The sequence below is a fragment of the Rhinatrema bivittatum genome, chromosome 8 (assembly GCF_901001135.1).
Source record: "Rhinatrema bivittatum chromosome 8, aRhiBiv1.1, whole genome shotgun sequence".
NCBI classification, from domain to species: domain Eukaryota; kingdom Metazoa; phylum Chordata; class Amphibia; order Gymnophiona; family Rhinatrematidae; genus Rhinatrema; species Rhinatrema bivittatum.
This window is the reverse complement of record NC_042622.1, coordinates 219477617-219489703: the sequence shown is the minus strand read 5'-3', so window position 1 is coordinate 219489703 and position 12087 is coordinate 219477617. Positions and strand designations below refer to the sequence as shown.

The following is a 12087-nucleotide window of genomic DNA, read 5'->3' as shown; positions in this document are numbered from 1 at the left end:
AGATTATGGATTGAGGGGTCATAAGATTCAGAATCTTAGGAAATATTTCTTTACAGAGAGGATGGAGATAAATGGTGGAGACAAAGACAGTAGAGGAAAATTGGTTCCTGCCTGCTAATTTTCGTTCCTGAAGTACTACAAATCAGTCCAGACAAATGGGTTTTGCATCCCCTACCAGCCGACAGAGGAAGAGATCAAAAACTTTGAGGTACTGCTTCATATACGAGAGTGCCACCTGCAGTCCCTCAGTATTGACCTGTACCCAAGCCAAACTATAGTGAAAAACTCAATTATCCAGTCTTCTCAGGGCAACCATTAAACAAAGTTGGAGGCCCACATCTATCCCAAGGAAACCAACCAAACCTGGTCATCCTATAGGCTCTGAATATATACAAAGTCAAAATCTGATCCAATTGTCAACGCAGCCAGAACAGTCTTTCACAGATAAGGGGCCGGGTCTCTGGACTGATCTGTGGTACTTTTGGAACAAAAATTAGCAGGTAGGAACCAATTTTCCTTTCCTGTTCGTACCCCAGATCAATCCAGATAAGTGGGATGTACCAAAGCACCACTACACTGGGTTGGCATCTGAAAGACACTCTCACTAAACATCAGCTCCTCCGATGCATGAACATTCAAACAACAATGCCAGGAAAAAGTGTGCAATGAAGACACGTTGCTGCCCTACAGATCCTCCTGTGGCGACACCAACTGACACTCAGCCCCATGAGGCTGCCTACGCAGAATGTGCTCGCAACCCCTCTGGAATATGCAGACCCTTGCAAATATAGGCAGAAAAAATAGCTTCCTTCAACCAATAAGCAATCAGGACCTTAGAAACTTTATTTCTAATTTTATTTTATTTTAATTTTATTTATTATTTAATTTTATTATTTATTATTTTATTTTATTTTTATTTTATTTTAATGTTATCACTCCCCTGTTTCCTGTAAACCAGCATGATGTGATTTTATCATGAATGCCGGTATAAAAAAAGCTTTAAATAAATAAATAAATAAATAAATTTCCCTTCTTAGGTCCTCCAAACACCACAAACAGATTATTCAACTGCCAAAAACTGTTGGTGACCTTCAGGTACTGCAACAGTGCTCGGACATCCAACAAATGAAGCCTCCTCGCCTCTGGAGTTTTGGATGAGCAATTTGGAAACCTGGGAAGTTCCACCATCTGGTTAAGGTGGAACGATGAAATAACCTTGGGTAAAAATGAGGCCACCATATGCAAGGGTACCCCCATCAGCCATAATTCTCAGAAACAGCTCTCTACTAGACCAAAGCCTGTAGCTCTGAAATTCGTCTGGCTGACCAAATTGCCACCAGAAAAACCGTCAAGGTGAGGCCCTTTAATGATGTGCACCACAGCGGTTCAAATGGAACATAAGAACATGCCATACTGGGTCAGACCAAGGGTCCAAGCCCAGCATCCTGTTTCCAACAGTGGCCAATCCATGCCATAAGAACCTTGCAAGTACCCAAAAACTAAGTCTATTCCATATTATTGTTGCTAGTAATAGCAGTGGCTATTTTCTAAGTCAACTTAATTAATAGCAGGTAATGGACTTCTCCAAGAACTTATCCAATCCTTTTTTAAACACAGCTACACTAACTGCACTAACCACATCCTCTGGCAACAAATTCCAGAGTTTAATTGTGCGTTGAGTGAAAAAGAACTTTCTCTGATTAGTTTTAAAGGTGCCACATGCTAACTTCATGGAGTGCCCCTTATTATCTGAAAGAGTAAATAACAGATTCAAATCTACCCGTTCTAGACCTCTCATGATTTTAAACATCTCTATCATATCCCTCCTCAGTCGTCTCTTCTCCAAGCTGAAAAGTCCTAACCTCTTTAGTCTTTCCTCAAACGGGAGCTGTTCCATTCCCCTTATCATTTTGGTAGCACTTCTGTACCTTCTCCATCGCAATTATATCTTTTTTGAGATGCGGCGACCAGAATTGTACACAGTTTTCAAGGTGCGGTCTCACCATAGAGCAATACAGAGGCATTATGACATTTTCCGTTTTATTCAATATTCCCTTTCTAATAATTCCCAACATTGTTTGCTTTTTTGACTGCCGCAGCATACTGAACCAACGATTTCAATGTGTTATCCACTATGACGCCTAGATCTCTTTCTTGGGTTGTAGCACCTAATATGGAACCTAACATTGTGTAACTATAGCATGGGTTATTTTTCCCTATATGCATCACCTTGCATTTATCCACATTAAATTTCATCTGCCATTTCAATGCCCAATTTTCCAGTCTCACAAGGTCTTCCTGCAATTTATCACAATCTGCTTGTGATTTAACTACTCTGAACAATTTTGTATCATCTGCAAATTTGATTACCTCACTCGTATTTCTTTCCAGATCATTTATAAATATATTGAAAAGTAAGGGTCCCACTCCCTTCCACTGAGAAAATTATCCATTTAATCCTACTCTCTGTTTCCTGTCTTTTAGCCAGTTTGTAATCCATGAAAGGATATCGCCACCTACCCCATGACTTTTTACTTTTCCTAGAAGGCTCTCATGAGGAACTTTGTCAAACGCCTTCTGAAAATCCAAGTACACTACATCTACTGGTTCACCTTTATCCACATGTTTATTAACTCCTTCAAAAACGTGAAGCAGATTTGTGAGGCAAGATTTGCCTTGGGTAAAGCCATGCTGACTTTGTTCCATTAAATCATGTCTTTCTGTGATTTTGATATTTAGAACACTTTCCACTATTTTTCCTGGCACGGAAGTCAAGCTTCCCGGTCTGTAGTTTCCCAAATCGCCCCTGGAGCCCTTTTTAAATATTGGGGTTACATTAGCTATCCTCTAGTCTTCAGGTACAATGGATGATTTTAATGAAAGGTTATAAATTTTTACTAATAAGTCTGCATAGCGCAAAAGAACCAAATTCAAACTCTATGCCAGGCACATCCTTTGAACCAGCAGGACGCAAATGCTCGACTAACTTCAAAAACTGGACTACATCCAGAAGCGACGCTAAGGGTCTCCCTTGCAACTTACCTCAGAGACACCCCAGAGCTGCCACTTGCACATGCAGGAAATTGTATGCTAGATCTTTGGACAAGCTCAGCTGTAACACCTGAGGGACATTTACCTTCAATAGGTCTAGGCCTTCATCAATACACAATACACAAGGCCTCAAAACACTCTCCATGTCCTGACATATGCCATAGATGTGGATGGTCTCCTGGCCTGAAGCAAAGTAGCAATTGCCGGCTCTGAGTATCCTTTAGCTCTTAAACACCTCTCAAAATCCAAGCCACAAGACAAAAGCGATCTACCCGATCCAAGAAAATAGGTCCTTGTCTCAAAAGGCCTGTTAGATGACCTAACCTGAATGGACCGTCCACCGCGAGATGAATCAGAACCACAAACCATGGCCACTCCGGTGCAACTAGTATGACCCTTCCCGGATGCTTCTTGATACAACATAACATGTGACCTACTAGTGGTCATGGATGAAACACGTACAGCAGAACCTTGCCAGCCACGGCAGAACCAGACCATCTAGTCCCTCTGCTCCAACCTCTCGCCTATGGCTGAAGAACCATGCAGTCTTGGCATTGCTTCGCAAAGCCATTAGATCCAGCTGGGGCTTGCCCCAACGGGCTTGCATCAGGTTGAAAGCTTCCCCCGACAACTCCCATTCTCCTGGATCCAACTGTTGCTTGCTGAGATAGTCTGCCTGCACTTTGTCCACTCCAACCACATGTGAAACCACTATCCCCTGCAGATGCAGTTCTACCCAAAGAAAAAGCTCCCGGGCCTCCAGAGCCACAGCATGACTCTGTCTCACCCTGCCGATTGATATATGCCACAGTCATCACATTGTCCGAGAATACTCTCACCACTCAACCTCTGACATGAGGGAAGAAACCCATCAGCGCCCATGCAAGTTCTTATTTTTATTGTTGCTTCCATGGGAGACCACCGACCTTGGACCGCCCCCCCCCCCCCCCCAATCACTGAGGCTGGCGTCTGTGGTCACCACCACCCAGTCCAAAGTCTCCAGATCCACACCTTTCTCTAAATTACGATAAGAAAGCCACCAAGAGAGACTGGACCTGGGCTTCCCCTGAAGTGGTAAAGGCTGATATTCCTTCAACAAGAGACTCCAGCAGGACAGTAATGCTCTCTGGAGAAGCTTCAAGTGGCACCAAATCTAGCGTAGATGCCATAGAACCCAGCACCTGTAAATAATCCCAGGTCATGGGAACTGGCAGGCATAAGAAACGCTCTATTTGCAATTGAATCTTTACCACCCTCTCTGTGGCAAGAGAGACCCTGCCAGCCCGGGTGTCGAACTGCGCTCCCAGGTAATCCAACGATTAGGTCGGCACTAGACAGTTCTTGCCTGTTACCCATCTGAGCAACTATAACGTGTCCATCACCTGAAGCACTGCCTGGCAACATTCCCCCTCTGACTTCGCCCGAATGAGTCAATCGTCCAGAAAAGAGTGGACAAGAATCCCCTCCTTTCGCAGCGCTGCTGTCCCCACCACCATCACTTTTGTGAACGTTCATGGAACCTTTGCCAACCCAAAAGGAAGAGCCTGTTATTGGAAATGTCCCAGCAACATGAAGCGTAAAAACGTCTGATGCTCCTGCCGAATGGCTATATGCAGATAAGCCTCCATCAAATCCAGGGACGCTAAAATCTCTCCTCTTTGGACTATTGTGATCACTATCCGCAACATTTCTATCCTGAAACGTGGCACCCACAGAGCCATATTGACCTTCTGGAGGTCCAGAATGGGCCGAAAAGTGCCATCCTTCTTAGGAACTACAAAATAAATTGAGTATCTTCCTCAATCCCTTTCCAGCAGAGGAACCGGCACAATTGTATCCAACCTTTGTAAGCAATGCAGTGTATCTTGTATGGCCTCTCATTTGCTTTGGGACACACACTGGACACCATGCATACTTCCCCTCATCGAACAAGAAAATTTTTAAGCTTAACCATCTCTTATCACCTCTAAAACCCACTGGTCCGACATGATCTTGTTTCATTCTTTGAAGAACAGGGACAACCTCCCTCCTACTTTCTCCGAAGAGAGGACCTGCCCAAATTCATTGCAAAGCCTTTCCTCCTCCGGCCGCCTGGCTGGAGCCATCTCTGGAGGTTTTGCAGCTACTCCAAAAGGACTGCTGCTGCCCTGAACTTGAGGCACTCTTGACTGAATGAAAACACCCGACATCCTGAAAATAGGACCATGGCAGAAAGGTTTTCTTAACCTCTTTCTTGTCTTCCAGAATCTGTTGCCCTTGGACTCCCCCAGATGTTTCATCAACTGTTCCAAATCTTCCCCGAACAGGAGCTTTCCCTTGAAAGGAAGTTTGCATAGCTGCGATTTAGCCCACACATCCGCCAACCAATTCCATAACCACAAAGTTTCCTTGCTGCTACCACAGAGACCATATTCCTGGCCGATATCCGGACCAAGACAAAGCACATCCACCACATAGGCCATCCTGGCCTCCAGTTGGGCCGCCTGACTGGAACCCCCAGAACTAGGCTCCTTCTCCCGCACCTAGCGCAAACAAGCTCTCTGCATCAGGCTACCACAAATCTCCACCTGTAGACTCAAAATTGAAACTTCAAACATTCTCTTCAGCTAAATTTCCAGCACATCCTTCAATGCAGCCAATCCCTCCTCTAGGATCGTGGTCTTTTTGGTGACCGCTGAGACAGCTGCATCCATCTTAGGTACAACTTCGCCATTGCCCAACTGACCTTCAAACCAGCTTCTGGAGTATCCCACTACCAGCTGACCAGCTTTTTCACCTTCTTGGTAACAGAAACACCTTTGGCGGCCCCCATAGGTTGTCCAGCACCAGATCCATCCCTTTATTATCTGAATCTTCCTGGGTGACCTTGATCCCCAGTTCCTCCAAGACTTGGGGAATGAAGGGCCCTTAACGCTTCTTTCCGGAACAATCACTGGTGCTTCATTCGGGCCACACCCATCCTTGTTCGCCTCTGGGTCATCGACTGGTTCGCTCGCTGCAAGGTTTTCCCCTGGATCTTCTGCCGGGTGACCTTCAGTCACAAACGGGTCATCCAAATCCTGATTCTCTTCACCTCTCTCCCCCAAGGGATGTGCCAAACCCAGGCCAAGAAGCAAGGATCCCAATTCCACAGCCGGGACCATCAAGGGTCTCTTAAAGGAACACTACAGCTTTCCTCACAGGGACCACTTTCCCCCTGCTCGCTATCTGGCCAAATAAGTCCTGTGAAGAAGCAACATAAAGTATGTGGAAAACTCCTCTGCCTCTACAAGGTCATCCACATCTGGATCCTCCCCAGCCTCCGATTCCTCCTCTGAGGGCAGCCCCACTGGGAAAAGAGGAGGAGGGGAATCCTTGGGCCTTGCCGTTGCTGTTGACTCTCTGCCATGTGCTTATCAGAATGTCTGTGTATGATCTGCCCCTCCTAGGGAGCCTCCAGCGCTGACCCCGATGATCGACTGAGCACTCACAGCTCCCGCAGAGGTTCCTTCAATCCCAGAGGCATATTCGCAGAAAAGCGCAGCAGAATTTAAATGCTGCTGCTATCTGCAGGCCTTACAATCTTTTGCACGCTGCAATGCCATTGGCCCACCATGTGGAACACGCGCTCCAAGCACCTATCAGGCGAACCCCACAATGGCCCAGAAAACTCTCCCCCAGGCGGCGTCGGGTAGATAGGCCTGCACTTCCCCACGTAATTGCTGCCCCGAAGATGCAGCACTCGCAACGAAAACGGTCAGCCACTGCTCTTACTCCTTTCTACATTTTTTTTTTCTTTTTAAAGGAGCCACAGCCTAGCACTGCACATTGACAAAAAACAAAATACTCTCCTGTTGCTGACCGTCACCACGGTAAGTATCCCTTCGAGAGAATGAGGGAACCAGGACCCCGGGCTGATGCAGGCAAAAGCAGTTCACGGATCACCAACCCCCCACTTGCCTGGCTCAACCTGAGGGATGGCCCACAAAGGTACCTAGCACCTCAGAGAGCTCCTGCAGAAGATTCTGTCTCTTCCTGCCTTTCCTCTTATTTATATTTATTTATTTAAACTACTCTAAACCAGACTGCAGGTCTACACCTCTACCATCTGCTGGAGACAAAAATACTGAGGGACTGCAGGTGGCACTCTCGTATATGAAGCGGTGCCTCAAAGCTTTTGTTCTCTGCCTCCATCTGCTGGTAGGGATGCAAAACCCACTTGTCTGGACTGATATGGGGCACGAACAGGAAATGAATAAAAAAAAAAAAAAGAAAAAAAAAAAGCATGGGATAAGCACAAGGTATCTCTGAGGGAGTGGTAAGGATTGTACAGCTGAGTGTGGATGGACGGACCAATAGGCCGTACAGTCTTTTTCTGCCATCATGTTTCTATGTTTCTGGATTTTTCCTCCAGGAACTTGTATAAACCCTTTTTATACCCAGCTATACTAATTGCTTTCACCATATCCTCTGCAACAAATTTCACAATTTAGTTGCGCACTGAGTGAAAAAAATACCTTCTCCGATTTGTTTTAAATGTGAGTATAAGTGTCCGAGTTTGAGAGCAAATGTAAGCACTAGGGTGGTGAGTGTGTCTGGGCACTGGGGGAGGGGCTCAATGCAAGTGTAAGGCAGTAAAGCTGAGTGAGAGTGTATTTGTCTGGATACTGGGGGCTGAGTGCGCGTGTAAGGCACTGAGGTTGAGTGCGAAGGTTTGTGTCTGTGGGCACTGGGGAGGTGAGTATGACTATATGTCTGTGACTGGGCACTGGAGGGTTGCATGAAACGTAAGGCATTAGGGTTGAGTGTGACTGTATGTGTCTGGGCACTAGGGGATTGAATATGAGTGTATATGTAAGGGTCCTTGAGGGTGAAAGTGAGTGTATATGTGCATGGACACTGGGAGGCTGAATACAAATGTACATGAATATGCGTGTCTGGACACGTGAATAAGCACATACATGCAAGTTGGAAGTGGGAGGGAGGGTGTGGAAGTAACACACCAGGAAAACCCCTGCCCTTGTACAGTTTTAGAAAGAGTAGAGCAGAGGGGCTAAACCCACACAGTAAGCACCCTGACTGTATAGAGCTCAGGAGACTGCACCCAGGTAAGTGTCCCAAACAGGAAGCACTCCAGGCTCATCCTATTTTGCCTCAAGATTGTGGTGAGGGAGGGTTTTCTCCAGATCTACCTCTTTTCAATAGCGTGCAGGAACTCATCGAATGTCCGGAAGGGGGTGCCACTCCCCCAGATTCCCAGCCGACTCATATAGATCATGTTCTTGGGCTCAGAGGCACCTAATGAATCAGAGAAACATGTGTCACATGGACAGATCTACAGATCCAATGACTATGCTGAAGACAGAGGGAGCAGGACAGCTCACTAGCTCCCGAGAGGTGCTTTTCTCTGAGTTACCATGCAAGTGTTCAGTGTAGACATTACCTGTAGCACTGGCATATACCACCCTAGCAAGAGGCAGCTTGTTCTGAAGATCTAGCACTGCTTTGCCCATTTTTGTGGAGCTGGCATTTTTAGCTTTGTGACACTCGTCAAACACAATCTACAAAGAATTAAAGGGTTAAGGAGGAAAATGGGCACTGGTTGAGTTAAAGCTGGCAGACTACAGATCCACAGCCTGAAAGAGATCATTCTACGCATTTGTATCATTAACCAGGTGGTGTTATTGTTATATCTCTGTGTGGTCATAGTCAGTTTAATTACATCACCTTGGATGAAACTCCTTCAAGAGAGAATTAGCAAATCATAATAAAGAAAGAAAGAAATAATATGAAGTTACAGTATCAGGTGGAAATAGGAGGAAAGTATGCACACAGAGAGGAAATGAGCAGACATAGGAGCGAGAAAGGAAAGGAGCATACGTAGGAGCGAGGGAGGGAAGGGAAGGAGTATACGTAGGAGCAAGGGAGGGAAGGGAAGGAGTATACGTAGGAACGAGGAAGGGAAGGGAAGCGTGCGTACGGAGGGGAAGGAGCAGACGTAGGAGCGAGAAAGGAAAGGGAAGCGTGCGTACGGAGGGGAAGGAGCAGACGTAGGAGCGAGAAAGGAAAGGGAAGCGTGCGTACGGAGGGGAAGGAGCATACGTAGGAGCGAGGGAGGGAAGGGAAGGAGTATACGTAGGAACGAGGGAGGGAAGGGAAGCGTGCGTACGGAGGGGAAGGAGCAGACGTAGGAGCGAGAAAGGAAAGGGAAGCGTGCGTACGGAGGGGAAGGAGCAGACGTAGGAGCGAGAAAGGAAAGGGAAGCGTGCGTACGGAGGGGAAGGAGCAGACGTAGGAGCGAGAAAGGAAAGGGAAGCGTGCGTACGGAGGGGAAGGAGCATACGTAGGAGCGAGGGAGGGAAGGGAAGGAGTATACGTAGGAGCGAGGGAGGGAAGGGAAGGAGTATACGTAGGAACGAGGGAGGGAAGGGAAGCGTGCGTACGGAGGGGAAGGAGTAGACGCAGGAACGAGGGAGGGAAGGGAAGCGTGCGTACGGAGGGGAAGGAGCAGACGCAGGAACGAGGGAGGGAAGGGAAGCGTGCGTACGGAGGGGAAGGAGCAGACGTAGGAACGAGGGAGGGAAGGGAAGCGTGCGTACGGAGGGGAAGGAGCATACGTAGGAACGAGGGAGGGAAGGGAAGCGTGCGTACGGAGGGGAAGGAGCATACGTAGGAACGAGGGAGGGAAGGGAAGCGTGCGTACGGAGGGGAAGGAGCATACGTAGGAACGAGGGAGGGAAGGGAAGGAGTATACGTAGGAGCGAGGGAGGGAAGGGAAGGAGTATACGTAGGAGCGAGGGAGGGAAGGGAAGCGTGCGTACGGAGGGGAAGGAGCATACGTAGGAACGAGGGAGGGAAGGGAAGCGTGCGTACGGAGGGGAAGGAGCATACGCAGGAACAAGGGAGGGAAGGTGCACAAAGAAGTGAGGGAGGAAAGGAAAGTGTGCACAGAGGGGACAGGATCATATATAGGAAGGGAAGTGTGCACAAGGAGAGGAAAGAAGCATACATAGGAATGAGGAAGGAAAGGGAAGTGTCAACGAGTTGGAGAAAGGAAGAAAGAATGAGTGAGTGAGAGTAGCATGCAAGGTAACAGTGAAAAGGAGGAAAACACGTGGGGAAGGGGAAAGATAGAACAAGTGTGCAAGAGCAAAGGCAGGAACGTACATAAGGGGGTAACGCAGCAGAAAGAGTGGGAAGAGGCGAGCAGGAGCTGGAGAAATGCCTGCAAGTGACAAAGGCAGGAGGAGAAACTAGGACATTTGGATACGGTGATGAATGAACAGATCCCTTCCTCCAAGTCCAATAACTTATGCTTTTTAGGATTTTGTTTTGATGCTTTTATGATATTTTGTTGTTTCTATGTTGTACATTGTTGTGGTCTTTGTCCTTTTCTTTGCAATGTTAAGATAAATGCTGAAAGCAGGACACAATAAACAATTTGTTTGGTAAAATCCTTAATAAGTTGAATACATACATAAGAAAATCAATGTCACATTTGCACTGCTCAGCTGATCTGCCTTTCAGGGGGAGCCAGGCCTACATTACCACCATTTTGATTCTACTATGGCCACTCTGACCAGGGTGCCCTAGATCCATCAGCGGTATAATGTAGATATGGTAAGTGGAATGAGCACTTCCGAGCTGATGCTTAAAGGTAGATCAGAAAGCAGAGAGAAAAAGCATGTTGCAGAATCTATTCCACAGGGTAGCACCAAGAAACAAGAAAGCCAGAAATAGGAATTAGCTTGCTCAATGTGGAATACAAGATTGGATGCAAGGGAACCAAAGATATCAATAGCCGAGATCAAGAGAAGTCCAGTAATCAAAGAGCAAAGCATACTTCCAATGGCAGGTGAGTGCTAAAAATGTGAACATAGTCCTATATTTAATGGGAAGCCAGTGAGAAAAGTGAGAATAATCGTGGCAAGTGGCAGAGCTTTATAAGAGATGGAGAGGATGATGTGAAGTGTGGAATAAGACCACAGAAGCAGTTATTAGTGTAATTCAGCTGAGAGGATTAAAAAAAAGGATTTGTTTTTCCCAAAGGATACAACTCCATCAAAGTTATTCCCACACCAATCCAAAATCTGCTTTATTCTGGTCCTGTGCTGCCCACCAGCTTGACTCTCACCAATCAGAGCAGAATATGTGGCAAAGAGGACTCCTGAGGTAGCTGTGTCACCATACCTTAACTGCAGGAAGAGCAAAGGAAGTTAATTGTAACGTTCCTTCTCCACATTTACTTAAACATTTTTTATATCCTGCTTTCAAGTCCTTAGACTAATCAAAGCGGTGTACAAATGAATAAAGTATACATTAATCACAGATACAATCAAATAAAATAACATTTAACATAAAAATATAATTAAAAACAAAAGAAGAAACACAAATAAAATCCAATCTAATCCCTGTTGCAGATATTATAATACCAGCCCTTCATCTTATTCGGCACCTTCGTATCATTTTAAAAAGAGAACCACAAGATCATAAATTTCTCCAGGTTTGATATACCTTTGAACCTTTTCTCGCAAATATTCTGGAGCTACCATGCCAGCTATCCTAAGAAGCATGATTGTACCCCTTTAACTTTCACTGCTCCTGCCTGGCTACTGTGTTATTGGGGGTTTTACTCAATCTGTGGTCTTCCCTTCCCTCTATTAAGTCCCACCCAGTCTTGAATTCACTGGTGGTCTGTTCCATATGTCTATCTATCACCCTCTCAGTAAAAAAAAAAAAAAAAAGTATTTTCTCACATTCCTTCTGAGCCTAATCCCATTATCAAACCCAGAATGCTTCAAAATACCAGTTAAATATACACCGGTGAACCTCATAACCCTCATTCCCTCCGCACAGACATTGATTTTTCTGTTTTGTTTTCTTAACCAGCCACCACTAAGCCTCTATTCTCGCTTTACCTTGTTCAAAGCGTGAACAGGAATGCAGACTGCATCAATGTCCTTCAAGTCCCTCTCGGCATCGTACTTGAGGTCATTGGAGACACTAAACCTGGAAGAGAAAGCACCGAGCACTAAGGGAAGAGGCAGCAAGAACTCT

At 46.1% G+C, this 12087-nt stretch overlaps 1 protein-coding gene across 2 annotated transcripts in view; it reads right to left on the bottom strand.

Annotated features, from left to right (window-relative positions):
* SBNO2 (strawberry notch homolog 2) overlaps positions 1-12087 on the bottom strand; it is a 196834-nt gene that overhangs the window by 67397 nt on the left and 117350 nt on the right. For both annotated transcript variants that reach the window (XM_029613396.1, XM_029613397.1), the window contains 4 exons: positions 11949-12039; positions 11085-11225; positions 8474-8591; positions 8223-8328 (listed from right to left, as the gene is read on the bottom strand). In XM_029613396.1, the coding sequence (XP_029469256.1) occupies positions 8223-8328; positions 8474-8591; positions 11085-11225; positions 11949-12039 (456 nt within the window). The remainder of the gene's footprint in view (positions 1-8222; positions 8329-8473; positions 8592-11084; positions 11226-11948; positions 12040-12087) is intronic.